The 18376-nt window shown below is 45.6% G+C and overlaps 1 protein-coding gene across 1 annotated transcript in view; it reads left to right on the top strand.

Moving 5' to 3' along the window:
• The window catches only part of RBBP8NL (RBBP8 N-terminal like), a 38526-nt gene that overhangs the window by 16754 nt on the left and 3396 nt on the right, over positions 1–18376 (top strand). The window contains exons 4-13 of the mRNA XM_083618662.1: positions 287–382; positions 3357–3469; positions 3715–3787; positions 5793–5959; positions 7215–7297; positions 8362–8528; positions 10224–11010; positions 12618–12729; positions 15809–15870; positions 18114–18240. Coding sequence (XP_083474788.1) covers positions 287–382; positions 3357–3469; positions 3715–3787; positions 5793–5959; positions 7215–7297; positions 8362–8528; positions 10224–11010; positions 12618–12729; positions 15809–15870; positions 18114–18240 — 1787 coding nt within the window. The remainder of the gene's footprint in view (positions 1–286; positions 383–3356; positions 3470–3714; positions 3788–5792; positions 5960–7214; positions 7298–8361; positions 8529–10223; positions 11011–12617; positions 12730–15808; positions 15871–18113; positions 18241–18376) is intronic.

The following is an 18376-nucleotide window of genomic DNA, read 5'->3' as shown; positions in this document are numbered from 1 at the left end:
ACCTCAATCTGTTAGCCGCCATCCGTCCTCCAACCGCCTCCAGGCACTCACACAGGACCTTCACCGCCTTCACTGGTTCTGATTTAAAGGAGAGGTAGAGCTGGTCAAGGCTGTTGGGAAATGTAGTTCAGCAACAGCTGGAGGGTCAAAGGTTCCCCAGGTATGAAGAGTACTGAGCAAGCTGGATCAACGATGCGGCTCTGTCTATAGTAGCTTACTATGTTGTTTAAGGGTGTGGGAATCTGCCGACCTCCTCATTTTGCTCCTTGTGCTCTCCCTGAATCAGAGACACCCAGAGAATCGAAGAGCTGTTCGCCAAAAACCACCAGCTACGAGAGCAACAGAAAGTCCTCAAAGAAAACGTGAAAGTGTTGGAAAACAGGTACAACAGATTCAGGTGCTAGCTATGCCAACCCAGCTTTTTCTGCTGCCCACCGATGCCACTACCATAACCAGCCTCAATTGCCCTCTGAGGATGCTTGAGAAATAAGATCACTGTGAATTCCAGTACGCACTTAACTGATCCCCAGAGATGTGGCTTCGGCATGCCACAGGTTCTCCATTCGTGCTATGCATAGTAATGTAGCACATCTTTTGTTTCCTTGACCTTTTGGCCTTACTTTGTAAAAGGCTTCTGTTTTTATTTCTCTTTTCTCTCTGTATTCAAGGTATACACACCTTCCCAATTAGTTACAGGTAGGTAGCCATGTTGGTCTGCCGTAGTCAATTTTTTTTAAAAAAAAATCCTTCTAGTGGCACCTTAGAGACCAACTAAGTTTGTTATTGGTATGAGCTTTTGCCATATCCGAAGAAGTGTGCATGCACACGAAAGCTCATACCAGTAACAAACTTAGTTGGTCTCTAAGGTGCTACTAGAAGGAATTTTTTTTATTTTGTTTCTTCCCAATTAGGGGATACTTGGTGCATCTCAGAGAGCAGCCTATAGCCCATGAGTCCAAAAGACACGCTCTTTATTTATATTCCCATACCAAGCTATTTAAAAATAATAATATTGATTAAAGTATAAATATAAATGAACCCCTCTTCCCCTTTGAACAGTATTTCAGTATTCAGATTACATTTATCAGCGCAATACAGTCTACAAAGAGGCTTAAGAATCTTCTTTTCAAACGTAACATTCAGCCTTCTGTAATATATATATAACACTAATTTTTCCTTTACAGAGTTCATAGTTTTTTTTATAATCTGTAATTGAAACAAATGACTCCATTAATTAGATCCACATTCCATTTTTCTTCATTCATCTCACCCTTATTCAATTGATCCTATTTTCCCTTTGAAGGGACGCGCGTGGCGCTGTGGGTTAAACCACAGAGCCTAGGGCTTGCTGATCAGAATGTCGGCGGTTCGAATCCCCGCAACGGGGTGAGCTCCCGTTGCTCGGTCCCTGCTCCTGCCAACCTAGCAGTTCGAAAGCACACCAAAAAGTGCAAGCGGGAAGGTAAACGGCATTTCTGTTCGCTGCCCTGGTTCGCCAGAAGCAGCTTAGTCATGCTGGCCACATGACCCGGAGGCTGTATGCTGGCTCCCTCGGGCAATAAAGCGAGATGAGTGCGGCAACCCCAGAGTCGGCCACGACTGGACCTAATGGTCAGGGGTCCCTTTACCTTTACCTTATTTTCCCTTTAAAAGGCCAAACCGTTTTATACATTGCTGGAACTGCTCTGCCAGATTCCTGGCATTATATTATTTTTTTAAATAAACCCAATAAACCCATATCAGTCCACTTGCCCATCTTTCTTTGACTCCCTCGGGGCTGTTTTTGGAAGATTCTCCCCCCAGATTTCTTTGTACCTCTGAAAACCTCAACGCTCACAAATGGTGCTGGGGGGGGGGGGTTCTTTCATAAGCAGTGGCACTCACAGCCCAAACATTTATTCATTTATTTATTTTATTGCGTTTATGTGCCGCCTTTTCCTCTAGTGAGCTCAAGATGGTATACATGGTTCTCCCCTTCCTCATTTAATCCCCTCCACAACCCTGAGAGGTAGGCGAGGCTGAGAGGCAGTGACTGGCCCAAAGTCACCCAGTGAGCTTCATGACCAAGTGGGGATTTGAGCCCTTGTCTCCTGGGTCTTTGTCCTGTCAGGAGTTCAGCCTACACTTGAGTAGGACCCTGGCAGAGACACATGCCTGACTGGCATGTTCTCTCCCTCCTGGTCGATCGTTCGGGAGCTTCAAAAGCTTTCTTCAGCCCGAACATCACAGCGACCAATGCCAACAGACATCAGCACACTTAGGGATCCGCAGAGTTTGTGCAGCTTGTGTGACAAACCTCAGCAACTCAGCATTTGGGCTAATCTACTTTATTTACATATAAACACACACAGAGCACTGCAGCATGGCTCCCTCTCTCTCTAGCATCAGACAGCAAAGAGGAAAAAGAACAAAGGACAATAGTCCCATTTCATGGAACACAGTAACACAAACATCCTGTTTCCGTCACTTCCCACTCTGTGGAGTCAAAACATACACCGTCATGTGATAGACATAAATCCCATGACTGCAATCATGGAGCAGGAATTCTAACAAGTCCAGCACTCTAACCACTGATCCACACTGGCTCTTGTTGGAAATCGGAAACTTTGGAAATAGAAGGAATGACTAAGTGTGAAGGGGGGGGTCTCTTTCAGGCCATCCTTCCAGGACAGCCTCTCTGCTCTAAAGATGTGTCTTGTACCTTTTATCATATGTGGTGGATGTGTAAGGCAATAAAAGCATTTTGGGAAACGATATATAACAAACTGAAAAAGATGTTTTAAAAAACTTTTGTTAAAAAAAACAAGAAGCTTTTCCATTAGGCATTCTAGGTACCGATATAACAAAGGAATACAAAAGACTTTTTACGTATGCGACAGTAACTGCACGGATGCTATTAGAGCAGAGATGGAAAGAAGATGAAGTCCCTACCAGAGAGAAATGGCAAATCAAGCTGTTGAACTATGCCGAAGTGGCAAAACTGGCTGGAAGACTGGGGAACCAAGAAGACCTAAACTTCAATAGAGAATGGGGGAAATTTATAATTTATCTAGGAGATCACTGTAAACAGATGAAAACACTAGCAGGATTTCAATAACACTTGTAATGTAAGGAACATTATGGGCAAGATGGAAAGATACAATACATGGATTGTGGATTAATATGCAATTAAGATTGTGTACAATAGGAACAATGGAGGGGAACATGGGAAGTCCAGAGAATTTGGAGAAATCTCTAAATATGGATATGTAATTTGGATTGTTATAAATGAATATTTGTAAAATCAAATAAAAATTATTACAGAAAAATAAAAATCAAGATGTGACTTCTCCTTGTCTCTGAATTACCTTTTAAAGGTTGCGAGCTGGTCTCTGCGACAGATGCCAAGTGACCCAGGAGCTTGCGAAGAAGAAGCAACGCGAGTTTGGCAAGGCCCATTTCCAGAGCCTTCAGCACATCTTCATTCTCAGTAAGCGCGGAGGAAATCTGGTGTCTCCTCACAGTCAGAGAGAGCGATGCACGAGAGTCGGGTCCATCTCTCTTTATTTAGTAAAGAATGGGTGGAACATTGTCCTTGAAGCTCGGGTAGAGGGATGCAACATGGGGAGATGGTTGCAAAATGCCACCTGTGTATGCCCACTTCTGAGTGTTAGAAATCAGAGAATGCGTCCAGCTTCACCTAATACAGAAACCTCGTCCTCTTCTCCGTTACAGGTAATGAAATGAACAAGGTGAGAGAGGAAAACAAGAGCCTGAAAGAAGAAATTAAGAGGCTTTGCGGCACAGAGTAAGTTCTTCACAACACTTTTTTAAAATATATATATATATATTATAAATATCAATACATTACAAAAGCTGTACACACTTGACATTACATTACATATATTGCATACAAAACATACATCACATATCTCACCTTCACCACCCCTTCCACCTACCTACCAACAAAGACACCGACATACTGTGGTTATTGATTTCCAACCAGTCTCATTGTGTAATTTTGTCAGTCTTTAATCTATGCGCATAACATATTGGTTATTATGTTTATCCTTTATGATGATTACTTCCTTTCTCTCGTCTAACTATTCTCTTCCTCTCTTTCTCTCGTCTAACTCCTCTATTTATTAGATTTAGTTATACTTCTGTCAGGAGATTTGTGTTTTCTATATAGGTTTTGAGATAATCGTTAAATATTGACCAACCCTTGTTAACTCTTTGTGTGGTGTTTCCTCTTAATCTCCCAGATAATTTTGCGAGCTGTGAGTATTCAATCATTTTTTTCTAACCAGTCATTTTTCGTGGGAATATTGTTACTTTTCCAACTTTTGGCTATTAGCGTCCTCACTATGGTGGTCACGTATATAAATATAGGTCAGGCAGTTTTTGTAATTTCTCATGACATAATACCAAGTAAAAACGCCTCAGATTTTTTGTTGAATTAAAATGTAAACTTTTTTTAAAAAAATTCATTATAAAAAACCTCCCAGAATTCTCTTATTTTCTTGCACTCCCACCACATGTGGATAAGCGTATCTATTCCTTCTTTACACCTCCAACAAGTATTTGTGTTCTTCTTATATATCTTTGCCAATTTGACCGGGGTTAAATACCACCTGTATTGCATTTTCAGTACGTTTTCTCTTAAATTATAACATAGAGTGAATCATCTTCACAACACATTTAAAGCAGTATCATATCACTTTGAAACAGTTGTGGCTTCCCCCCCAAGAAGCCCAGACACAGCTCCCTCCTTGCAAAGTGTCCATTTATTAAATAAATAAAACAATAGCTCATGCCTCTGCACCATGAACCTATCACCAGGCCATGACGACAGAAGATTTCACCCGAAGTCCGTTAGAGTTAGCTGGACAGCATTATAGAGCACTGAAGTGCAATTTTTTTGCAGAGAACCTCTGCTATTGAAGGTAACCATAGCGACCAGCAGGTGGAGCTTTTGCATTACTTACGAATTCCTAGGAGCTGCAGTGATGGGAATGAGGAGAGAAGTTTGATTAGCTGCCATTTCCGTTGTGTCCCTTTTTTTTCTTGCAACGGATAACTCTGAACAATTATCATAAGCTGCCTTGTTGAGGAGAGATGATAACTGCTGAAAAGTGGGCTATAAATATTATAGGTAAAGATTAAGACTTGTTGTTGTTTAGTCTTTTAGTTGTGTCTGACTCTTCGTGACCCCATGGACCAGAGCACGCCAGGCACTCCTGTCTTCCACTGCCTCCCGCAGTTTGGTCAAACTCATGTTTGTAGTTTCGAGAACACTGCCCAACCATCTCATCCTCTGTCGTCCCCTTCTCCTTGTGCCCTCCATCTTTCCCAACACCAGGGTCTTTTCCAGGGAGTCTTCTCTTCTCATGAGGTGGCCAAAGTATTGGAGCCTCAGCTTCAGGATCTGTCCTTCCAGTGAGCACTCTGGGCTGATTTCCTTAAGAATGGATAGGTTTGATCTTCTTGCAGTTCATGGGACTCTCAAGAGTCTCCTCCAGCACCATAATTCAAAAGCATCAATTTTTCGGGGATTAAGATTAAGACAGGCATCCCCAAATTTGGCCCTCCAGATGTTTTGGGACTATGATTCCCATCACCCTGATCACTGGGTCCTGTTAGCTAGGGATGATGGGAGTTGTAGTCCCAAAACATCTGGAGGGCTGAGTTTGGAGATGCCTGGATTAAGAGGATTCTAGCGTTCACTCCTCATGCAAATGGTGCAATTCAGTCAGGTGCCCGCGTCCCTGCTGTAGTTTCTTTTTTCATTCTTTTCCTTTGTGTTTCCACAGGGACAGACAGAAGCCTCTGAGAGGGTCATCGAGAGAAGGGAGCTCCAACCCCAACTCCCCGCTGCCCTTGATCTCCACACAGAGCAGGAAATCCAGCGCTGAGAAATCCACAAGCCGAGAAGCAGAAGACGAGTATGACGAACCGTTCGGCCGTCCGCTGGCAGGAGGCATGTTCTCCTGGGGCTGGCCCCAGTTTGCTCTGCGGCAGGGCTAGGGAACCCTTCTAGGCCCAGGGCAGAATTGCCTCGTAGGCAACCTCCTGAGGTGCTCAGCGGTGGGGGCTGGCACCCATTGGAACTGGTAGAGCATAAGGCAGAGAGGTCAACAGTAAGTGGAGTCAAAGCAATGACAGACGGATAATACTACTAATAATAATTTATTATTTAAACCCCGCCTATCTGGCTGGGTTTCCCCAGCCACTCTGGGTGGCTCTCAACAGAATATTAAAAACACAATAAAACATCAAACATTAAAAACTTTCCTAAACAGGGCTGCCTTCAGATGTCTTCAGATAGTTGTTTATTTCCTTAACATCTGATGGGAGGGCGTTCCACAGGGCGGGTGCCACTACCAAGAAAGCCCTCTGCCTGATTCCCTATAGCTTCACTTCTCGCAGTGAGGGAACCACCAGAAGGCCCTCAGAGCTGGACCTCAGTGTCCGGGCAGAACGATGGGGGTGGAGACGCTCCTTCAGGTATACTGAGCAGACTCCTTCTCATTTTGTCTCCATCCTCTTCCCTGCTGAGGTCTTTAAGGCCAACACTGGGCCTGAGGGAGAAGAAGTTGGCAGCCACTGGTGGCCCCTAGACTGCATGTCAGTAAGAAGGCAAGCAGGCAGGGGCTGGATGAGGTTGGTGGGGCAATGTGTCATTTGAAGAGTTTGGATTCGGATTTGATATCCCGCTTTATCACTACCCAAGGGAGTCTCAAAGCGGCTAACATTCTCCTTTCCCTTCCTCCCCCACAACAAACACTCTGTGAGGTGAGTGGGGCTGAGAGACTTCAGAGAAGTGTGACTATCCCAAGGTCACCCAGCGGCTGCATGTGGAGGAGCGGGGAAGCGAACCCGGTTCACCAGATTACGAGTCTATCGCTCTTAACCACTACACCACACTGACTCTGCCCTAATGGACCAGCCTCCACTGAGCACTGCTCAGGCCCTGCTTGTAGACTTCCTGTGGGCATCTTGCTGGCCACCATGAAAACAGATTGCTGGACTAGATGGACCTTTGGACTTTGGTTCTTAAGTTCTGAGGACGGCAGACCAGAGTTGGATAGGTCCTCTGCATTCAAACATATGGCCCACGTTGGGCAAAAGTTTCCGGCATTGCAGGGGGCTGAACTAGACGGCCCTCGTGGTTGCTTCCAACTCACAATTCTATGATTCTTTGAAACATCCGATCCTCTCTTCCCTTCTTCCAGATCAGTCTCCAGGACAGAGAAGCTCCCCAAGTAGCAGGGTCTCTCCGAACATCCTTCTCCAGGGAGAACGTGCTGTGGAGATGGTAAGCAATTCCCTAGTTAACTTGTTATTCTCTAGCTTTCCAAAACCAGAAGAAAGAGGAAGGCAATGGATGAAGCAAGGCTGTTGAGACCCATTTGAAGGACACGGGCCTGTTTCCAGCTCCAGAGGCCTTGACAGCTGTTGTAAACAAAATCTACCCTTTTTCCCTTATGGGGTATCCAAGAGCCCGTATAGAGTTCTTACATGGGTTCCCTATTGGTAGGAGAAAATAACAGAGGCCAACCAGAGAATATTGAAAAGCAAAGCAGCTAGTAAGCCTGATTTTTATTGATCTGTTGCAACAGGGTGCTCCCCTCACACGCAGGAAAGGAGGAGGACCCCCAAACAAAGGTCTGTCTGCCCTTATATAGACATTTTAAATTCCCTGCCCTGGATCTCAAGACCACCCCTCCATACATCATACATACATCACAGAAGGGGTGTAACCCAAGACCACCCCCCACAAACATCATACCTACATCACAGAAAAGGTGGTCTACAACAGAAATCTCAATGTTGTTGTTTTTCCTATCTGCCAGGTTATTTGATAATGCCTTATCTGATTGCCTTTCATGGTAGTCTTTCACCCTTTGAGATGGTGATTTCCCAATTCCTGAGACAATGGGAAGGTCCCTCACCCCCTCACCCCTTGCAGAGCAAACATTTGGTCAGTCTGGGAGTCAAAATGGTTTCAGGTCGGTCTTCCTGTGCTGATCTATGTACATGCTTGGTTGGTACATTTATGAACATTTATTATATGTATAAGACCTTAAATTTTATTATTACACAGCCTCACACTACTTTTTGAGCCTGGAAGGTGGGATTAGACTTGCAAAGCGGCACAGCATGAGGAGAAAAATGCGCCCTAAAAAAAATAATGCACCCAGGGCCATGGCCCCCCTCGCCCCACCTACACTATGCTTCTGGCCCTGCCTCTTGAAAATGTTAAACGAGACTTCCCCACTCCCTTCAGCCTCCTCTTTTTGCCTCCTTCCCCCAGACAATGAAGGCTTGAAATAATGCAAAAAAGCCTTTCTCCTCTTCCTGTCTCCCCTCTGTTATTAGCATTCTTCTCAGAGGATAGCCAACCAGTTGCACGGAACAATTGCGTTACTGAGGCCCGGCTCAAGATCCTGCTCTCAGGAAAGGGATTGCCCAGAAAGTCCCGTCCCACCCCCTGCGAGTGAAACGCCCCCACCCCCAGCATCTGATCGAATCCCCAGCTTTGAAGCGTAAGTAAGAACTCAAGAAATGGCCTCGGTCCAGTATATCTGAAGGAGCGTCTCCACCCCCATCGTTCCGCCCGGACACTGAGGTCCAGCTCTGAGGGCCTTCTGGCGGTTCCCTCACTGGGAGAAGCCAAGTTACAGGGAACCAGGCAGAGGGCCTCCTCGGTAGTGGCACCCACCCTGTGGAACGCCCTCCCATCAGATGTCAAAGAGACAAACAACTACCAGACTTTTAGACAACATCTGAAGGCAGCCCTGTTTAGGGAAGCTTTTAATGTTTGATGCATTGATGTGTTGGAAGCTGCCCAGAGTGGCTGGGGAAACCCAGCCAGATGGACGGGGTATAAATAAATAATAATAATAATAATAATAATTATTATTATTATTATTATGAGCAGTCTAGGGTGTGTGAGCTACAAGGGCCTGCCTGGTCTCTTCAAGAATATTCCAGGCCTCTCCCTTGCATTTTCAGCTTTCATTTGAAGGGGTGGGAAACCAAGTTTCTAGATCCTTTGCTTATGGTGGCATACAGAAAAAGTGATCACCAGGGTAAAGAGGGAAACATCCTTGTAGCTGGCTTGCAGAGGGAGAAAAGAAGGACAAATCACCATGTGAAACAGCTTTCAGATCTAGATTCCAGTATAGCGCTACAGCCCACACATCTTATTGAAGTGCTTGCAATGGGGTGTGTGCTATGTGTTGAAACATGGAATTCAGGTCCCACACAGGTAATGTAACTGGTTTATTACCAGGGGTTATATACAGATTTCTGGCATGGCTTCTATTACAGGCCTGCAGCAGGTTTTCTCCCAGGACAAAACAAAGGTGAGAGAGGAGTCAGGAGACTAGATGTTGTTAAAGGAACAATGCGCTGTAAGTTCACTACATCTGAACGTAGCATAGCATGGTGAATCAGGAGCACTTAGATGATGGCTTCACCACCTCGACCTTCTGTCCAGGTTGACCAAAACAAAGTCACACACTATGGAGTCTAGAGTCATAGAACTGTAGAATTGGAAAGGACCCAAAGCATCATCTAGTCTAATTCCCAGCAGTGCAGGATAATAAATGGAAAGTGAGCACCCAGCTGGAATGCAACCTGAGCCATTTGAAATTACAGTTCCCAATATAGCACTAAAACTCTCGTTCTATCAGTGCAAGGGTTGCTGTTTGTACAATGGAACGTTCTCCCCCATGCCTCCCCTAAAGCTGTTTAGGGGTTCTCCCAACTCTCTGCAGCAGATTTGGGAAGTGGGGTACACGTGGGTTTGGTACACGTGGGGAAAAGAGAAGAGGGGAAGTCTCATTGCATAACCAGAAGTCTTTCCACTAAGGGCTAAGTCTTTCCACTAAGACACGTTAGGGCTGGCTCTGTGATGAGACAAAGGGAAGCAGCTGCCTCAGGCAGCAGGTGCTGAGGGGCAGGGAGCAGGGAGAGCTGTGGGTACCATGCTTTGTACCCCCTACACTACCTAGCTGCCCTCAAGCACGGTGGAAGATACTTTCCTTTCACCAGTATTGAGGTAAGACTCAGCTGCCAATCCAATTGGCTTCTGTATGTGCCTTGGGGAAGGGCACCATCTTGTCTTTCGCCTCAGGCAGCAAAACATCTTGATCCAGCCCTGACAGTAGTTGAATACTACCCTGCGACTCTTGACATTTTTGAGTAGTGTTGATGACGGTCATGCTTTATTTCAGTTATTTAAGAGCCAGCAAATCGGACTGCCGGGAACTTGCTTCATCTTACAAGGCTCTGAAGTTTGCCACCAGAAAGGAGCAATCCTGCTTCCCCAGCCAACACTTTGCCTTGCACCATCTTGGGCTCCAGAGTAACTCCAGCAGCAAGGGAAGTGGTTTCCCTCACCGCTTACTAATGGCCAGAGAGTCAGAAGGCAGAATGAAGTCACAAGATGACTGGGAAGACCAGGCTGCCATCTTCGATCTCCCAGGCGCTATGGTGTACATGAAAGACCGCCATTTGGAGAATAGACTCCAGTTTCTTAATCATCAAGAGAAGCTCCGTTATTTATTGATGCAACAGCAGGAATGCAATGCCAAGATGGAAGACGGCTTAGATCGCACCGAGCGTCGATCGCCTTCCCCGCTGCTGAGGGCAGGCAAGGAGTGCAAAAAGGAAAGGTCCAGTTCGGGAGACTCTAGTGAGGGAACGCTAGGGAGATTTCTTTTGATCGACAGGGAGGAACTGGAGCAAGCAGAGAAGGCAGAAGTCATGAGGGAGTATCTCACAGAAGTACCCCTAGACCTATCAGATTATGGAAGAGGAAGAGAGAAACTGAAGGCAGCCAACTCACAACCGTCCTCAGGGGAAGAGGAGCCTGGAAGTCCGATTAAAAGGTCAGCTGAAGACCCCATCCTTCATAAAAGCGATTTGTCCACCTGGCTCCATGCAGCTGAACGTCTCCACAGGGGCAAAGAGTCAGAGCAGCTCAGCGTGGGAGCCAAGGAGAACCTCGCAGCATCTCTGGTAAGAGAAATTGCTCCAAGAGTTCTTCTGTTAGGCTGTTTCTGAACTGTCACTTCTGTTTATAAACAAAACCATTTTCCATTTATGTTTTTTATACCACTTTTATCCTTTGGAATGTTTTCGCCCTCCTACCAGTCCTACGGCCTAGGACAACAGTTAGGCAAGAGCCTCTTTGATTTGCACAGCAGCAAATCACCTTGTTCACCATTGAGGATGGCTGGATGGATGAATAGATGGATGGATTTATATGCCGCTTAATGCCAAAACAGGCTTCTGAGTGTTTACAAGTATAGAAACCAATTACACAAGCAATAAAACATACGCATCCATAAATAAAATGCAACAATCAAATGGCACAACAAAATACTTGCCAGCCAATCCCACTCCTGTATTGCACGTATGTGTGAATATACTTGTCCATGCATGGGCTCCTTCTGACCTTGAAACAAGCGGCTATACATCTGGTGGAGAGTCAGCTGCCTCAAGGCCTTCTGCCCCCAGTCCTCCACACATTTTACCTGTTTAGTATATCTGCAAAGGGCTAGGATGAATGTGGCATGCAGATGTTTTGCACATTATGTGTTTAAAGTGTAGATGACATAGTCACATCTTTAAATACTCACATGGACAGTCAGACCCAATCAGAGTCCCACGATATGTGTGCAAAGATGCTGAAAGATGTGGCTACATCATCCACACTTCATGGGTCCTCTTCAGGAAACATCTGTCTGCTACATCAGTCATGTCACCTTTGACTGAACATGAGCATCATTCAGTTCATATGCACTCGTGGGAGCTGTATCCAATGTTGAAAGCAGACCTATTGAGATTAATGGGTGTGACTAACTAAAGTCCATAAATTTCAGTGGGTCTTGTCTGAGCTGGACACGGCTTATGGTTCACATTCTGTAAATCCGATATGATTCTCTCTTACAGTGATGCTTGTGTTTAGCAGGACTTGAACACAGGTCTCATGAACATACAAAGCTACCTTACACTGCCAGCATATATAGCCAAGTAGTGTATATTCTGACTCACTGCAGTTCTCCAACAGAGAGGGGTCACTCCAGCCTCACCAAGGTGCCTTTTGGTGAAAAATGAACCCCAGACCTCCTACATGCAAGATTTGTGCTCTACCACTCAATTACATCCCTTCTCCATCTCATCAAGGAGGAAGGCTGGTCATGTGTGATGTTCCATGGAGGCTGTTTTGGTCCATGGAGATACTCACCACCAAGCATAGGTGATCACCCCAGCTGTGCTGGAGGTGGGTAAGCAGGGGAACATAAGATCAGCACCTTGGAGAGGTGTCCTGTAGCTGAGGCAGGACATACATGTGGACTCAGAAGTGTCCTGGAGCAACTAGCAGATCTTGATAGGCTAGGCTAGCTATTCATTGACTAGAGATCCCTCCTTGATCGCTACAGCTCCACATATGACAGTCCATGAAATACACCCATCTCCTTACAGCTGCAGATGTTGAAGGAATCTGCCTTTGAGGATTCCTGGTCTGTGGCCATGATGGAGGCTGGGTGTTATTGGTGTGAGTGTGTTTGTGTTGAACTGCTATAGTTCTGGCCACAAACATCTGTCTGTGCCTTCTGCAGATCTCTTCACTACAAGAACTTCCCACGTGCAAGCCGGCATCTTGCGACGCCACAGCCGATTCAGAGACAAAGGTGCCTTTTGAAGCGCAGAAGCAGAAAATGGACCAGCCAGGTAACCTGCACTTTCAGAGAGACAGTGATAGGGAACAACATTTCTCTTGGTAGGTTGTAGGGTTTTTCCAAGTTAGCAGGCCCCAGGTGCATTAAATACGCCGTCACCTTTTCAGACAGACAGACGCCAACAACAACATCGTCACCATGATTTGCTCGCTGGGAGATTAGATGGTGTTAACTATTTAAAGGTAAAGGGGTAAAGGGACCCCTGACCATTAGGTCCAGTTGTGACCTACTCTGGGGTTGCGGCACTCATCTCGTTTTATTGGCCGAGGGACCCAGCTTCTGGATCATGTGGCCAGCATGACTAAGCCGCTTCTGGCGAACCAGAGCAGCGCACGGAAATGCCGTTTACCTTCCTGCCGGAGCGGTACCTATTTATCTACTTGCACTTTGACGTATTTCGAACTGTTAGGTTGGCAGGAGCAGGGACCGAGCAACGGGAGCTCACCCCGTCGCGGGGATTCGAACCGCTGACCTTCTGATCAGCAAGTCCTAGGCTCTGTGGTTTAACCCACAGCGCCACCCGCGTCCCTGTTAACTATTTAGTTAGCATTTAATTTCAACTTGTTTGTGAGGACACTGGATGAGGTTGCATCAAAGCAAGTGTTATCCTACACTTTGCCATGCATTTTCCCGACACTTTCCTTATCGCCAAAAGTCTGGTCTTTTGGGGGAAGTGTGTTTACTGCCCAATACCTCCAAATCAACTGTAACTGCCCAACCTGAATTTGCCTGTATGTGACTGAATCCCACCCAAAAATAGAGACAAACTGGAAGCGCCATTAGCCTTTAAGGTGCCAGAAGACTCTACTTCTGTGGTTGCTGTAACAGACTGACACAGCTACCATTTCTATCAGCAAGAAATGTAGACATCCCTTGTTGACCAAACCACTCTTATATCAAACTGCACTCCAAAACTTGAGAAACATTTCCCCTAATGGTTGTAATTAATACTCTCAGTAGCAACCTCTAAGTTCTGTGGCTTCCAAAGAAACTTCTATTGCTCAACCGGTAGTTTCACTCCTTATATCCAGGACGACTGCATTGTTTGAACACACTGTACCTCCAATTTAAGTAAACTTTGATTATAGCAGACAGTAGGAGGGGGCCACTAGGTGGCACATCGGAAGATGGCTGACAATAACATCTCTCCGACCCACACGAGGTAATTTGGAGGCTATGATGGGGGTAATTAGCCTCCTTAACCCCCCCCAGGATTGTGGGGGGGGACGGCCCTTGCCTGCTGTGCCCTATACCACCCCCGAATTTGTGGGGGTGGGGGCACTAGGCACAAAGCCCTCCTGTGGGATTCCGGCACTCCTGGACGCCGTCCCTGATTCGCGCCGCTAGTTGCAAGCATCTTCAAAAGAAACAATTTGGACGAGATAAATTGCACATGCTTCAAGGAAAAAGGGGAGTAAAGACTGCTGACAGAAGAGATCTCTGATAACAAGACAAGAATAAAATATGAGAAGATACGTCAAGATACGGTATGACTGAGGGGGGAGGGGGGGAAATCTGCCTTCCTTTTTCTTATGTGATTTAACAAGAATCCCCTCCCCTAATGAGTCAGAAACTAAGGACTTAAGCTGTGGATTTAAGGCTGTGTGGAGATAAACTTTCGAACCAAAGCAATGTTTCAAGATGAAGCTGGAAAGCTAAGAGTTTTGGAATGACACAGTTAAAAATGCCGTCGCCATTTTGGGAGGCATTGTTGGAGCTCTTGGGTCTGGGAGGAGAAAGAGAGAAATAGAGTTGTTTACATATCGTGGATCAACTTCTCGGTGGGACTTAAGAGCGACAAATGCCAAATTTATGATGGAAAGAGCGATGTTATCTACGAAGGAGATATATGGAAACCATCTGGACTTAGTGGAGGAACGGGAAATCCACACAGGATTATTATTTTGCTTATCGGCTTAAGGAGACTAACAGAAGAGATTGTAAAGGAAAAATAGAAATTATATGAACAAGATATGATGTGGAAACACCAAGATAAGACTGGATAGAATTATGAATTTTGTTTGGACTGATTGGGACTGATTTGGACATTAACGCAGTAATAAGAAGATGATCTGAATCCCCCTTTGGATCTTGAAGTATGGGTTCCCCCAACAAAATTTAAAAATTTGGCTTTGTAATTTGGAATTTATGTGATGTGATTTAATTTGATGTGATTGGCCAGTTAATAAAAATTATTAAAAAAAAAAATAACAGACAGTAGGTCTTTGTACTCAACCGAAACCTCCAGCACCCTGTAAAGCTTTTCGGACAACAAGACCAGAAACTTCTCACTTTAGCCTGTGGCCATATCAACCCAAGCAAGCCTCACCTGCTCAGATAATTTGTTCACCTAGAACAGTATTGTCTGCTGTGATTGACAGCAGCTCTCCAAGGTCTCAGGCATTTGCCTCCTGGTCTTTTTACCCGGAGATTTCAGATATTTAACCTGCGACTTCCTGCACGCAGACCATGCACTTAACCAGTGAGATATGGACACACAATAGGAAGTTGCAAAGGGAATGATCCCTGATTCAGGACAATGAGGAAATCACAAGCTTTTCCTAATTATAGCCCCCACAGGAAAATCCCCATTTTTTAAATTTTCTCTACATCTGTGAGGACTATAAACTTGACCCTTCCCATCTCCTTCTCAGTGCTTCAGTAAAATGGTTGGTTGGCCCTCCTATTGTATGAGGGGGAAAGCCCTATTCCTATATCAACAACAACAAAAAGTCACATCCATAATGCCAACTTTACTGGCTGAGCTGGAAAGTAGAGTTGGCCTGTATGGCTTGATTTTGGGAATCTCTAGCCCAGACCAGAGAATCAGGGTTTTTGTGCTAGTGGGAAAGTTTTTGTTCTGTTTTTTAAAGGCAGCTGTGTGCTGATTTGCATATAAGGAGATTTAATCAAGGGAGAAGGATCTCTCAATTGATTGACATCTGGGTGGGGTGGGAACACACACAGAGAGAGGTTTTGTTTGCTTGTCATTTGAATATTGGTGTGGCTCCTCGTCTGGAAACTGCAAGTCCTCCAACAGCTGATCTTTCATCTGCCATTGTTTCCTTTAGGTAACGGAGATTCTGAGTCGGTCAATGAAGAATCTGACGAGCCCAATACATCCGATAGCGAGGTTTGTTCCCTTTTGTGTATTTGCTCATCATCCCACACATACACCTGTCTGTCCCCCCCCAAAACACACACACCAAGTAGAGTCTACCTTCTGGCTAAGCACAACCCATTCTCAGTGTGGGACTCATTTAGGAGGCAACTGGGCAACACTGGGTTTACTTGGCTGAATATGCCCACCTGTCATTCAGCTGATGTCACAATGACTATTTTTCGCTTGCACAGTTTGAAATCAAACCGTGCAGGCAAGGCACAGTGTAATGCAAGACCCAAGGAATCAGCTGTTGTTGGCGCTTGCAAAGTACCATACTTTTCCGTGTATAAGACTAGGTTTTTTTTTACTAAAAAAATAATGTTTAAAAAGGGGGGTAGTCTTATACACGGAAGCAATCTCCCCCATTTTCTTAATTTTGAGTCCCCAAAAATAGGGGGCGTCTTAAACACGGTGGCATGTTATACAAAGAAAAATACGGTATATCAAAGCAGCTAGACGGGTGACTTTGATTGGCCACCGAGACCATATAACACTGGTCCTGGAAGACCTACATTGGTTCCCAGTACGTTTCCAAGCACAATTCAAAGTGTTGGTGCTCACCATTAAAGCCCTAAATGGCCTCAACCCAGTATATCTGAAGGAGCGTCTCCATCCCCACCATTCAGCCTGGACACTGAGGTCCAGCTCTGAGGGCCTTCTGGCAATTCCCTCACTGCGAGAAGTGAGGTTACAGGAAACCAGGCAGAGGGCCTTCTTGGTAGTGGCGCCCGCCCTGTGGAACGCCCTCCCATCAAATGTTAAGGAAATAAACAACCTTTTAGAAGACACCTGAGAGCAGCCCTGTTTAGGGTAGTTTTTAATGTTTGATGTGTTTGTGTTTTTAATATTCTGTTGGGAGCCACCCAGAGTGGCTGGGGAAACCCAGCCAGATGGGCGGGGTATAAATAATAAATTATCATCATCATCATCATCATCATCACATGGCTTTGAAGCCACCGCTGATCTGCAAATCCCTTTTGGTCCAGCCATGCCTTTACCCAGCCTGGTGTCATATATGACATTAGGTTGAAGACAAAACTGCCTCATGGTTTAAATGGGGAGGGCTGATGGGTCTCATTAAGCCCACAAAGAAGAGATTTCCCCACTTCTGAGAACCTTTGGCAATGCTAATCAAACCTTATGCTCTCAACTAAGTCAAGAGAAGCCACTAGAGAAAGGGGGCTCCATATGGTGTGCCAGGATCCTGCTCCAACGTCGCACGTGGGCAGACAAGTGTGGTGACAAAGCGGGCAGCTCATGAGATGCATGGCCTTATGAGATTCAGCTGGGCTGCAAGCTGGCCCAATTGTTAGGCAGAGTGAAGCAACTGCCTCAGGTGGCAGATTCTGATGGACATTTGAGTATTTCCCCCAAGGCATTCCTGCCAAGCCCCTTGTTCATTCCTCTGGGCTGGAGGACAGAGATTTGTGCTGCATCTGGCTTGCCCTGTGCCCCCTATGCTAGCCAGCTGGCATCAGCTGCAGTGGGAGACACTGCCCCATTGCCAGTGTTTCAGTCAGATTCATCTGTCAGCCCAGCTGGCTTCTGTATGCGCAATGGGGAGCACCAAACGTTTGCCCTCTGCCCCAGGCAGCAGAATGTGTTCAGCTGTCCCTGCTAAATCAGTCCCACCAATCACTAAAAGGAAGACTTGCAACAGACATATCCCAAAATCTGGTGCCATGGTTAAAATAAAGGAGGTGAAAGTTGGAAGGAATCGAAGCTGTCTTTCCAAAGCTGAGTTTCTCAATTGGTAGAGCATGAGAGTAAATCTCAGGGCTGTGGGTTTGAGCCCCACATTCGGCAAAAGATTCCTGCATTGCAGGGGGCTGGACTAGATGATCCCTGTGATCCCTTCCAACTCTATGATTCAAGTTATGACCTTAATCCTAATATAGCCAGGTTAGCCAACTAGCAAGGCCAATGGTAAGGGCATCACTCTGGCTAATCCTACACTGTTCACCTAGAACGACCTATGAAAGGACTTGACTTTAATCCAAAATGAGCTGTGTTTGACTTGTAGGCAGGGTTGAAAGAGCGTCTTGTTTGTGGAATACAGAAGGAGGAAAAGAATTTTTCCGATCAGACCTGATTTTTGAGTGCAAAACTTGAGCACAACTGAAGGAAGAAAGGTGGGGTTCCCAAATGCTATGGGACATTTAACTTGCACATCTGCAACTCATGTCTGAATAATTTCCCCCTAATTTGTATAGGTGATTGGCACTTGTGATGATGAAAGCCTCCAAGCGGCTCCCATGAAAGAAAAATACTGTTGCACAACCGAGATCACCCAGAGATCGCAAAAGAAGCGGAAAAGAGGACACGATTCACTGACAAAGGGTAAAAACAGGGGGTTCAGAATCATGTATTGTGAGATACAGTCATACCTCGGGTTACAGACACTTCAGGTTGCGTTTTTTTGGGTTATAGACTGCCAAAACCCAGAAGTACCGGAATAGGTTACTTCCAGGTTTCG

The sequence above is a fragment of the Podarcis filfolensis genome, assembly GCF_964270895.1.
Source record: "Podarcis filfolensis genome assembly, chromosome: 6".
Lineage (NCBI taxonomy): Eukaryota > Metazoa > Chordata > Lepidosauria > Squamata > Lacertidae > Podarcis > Podarcis filfolensis.
Note: the sequence above shows the minus strand (reverse complement) of the source record. Positions and strands in the feature narration are given on the sequence as shown.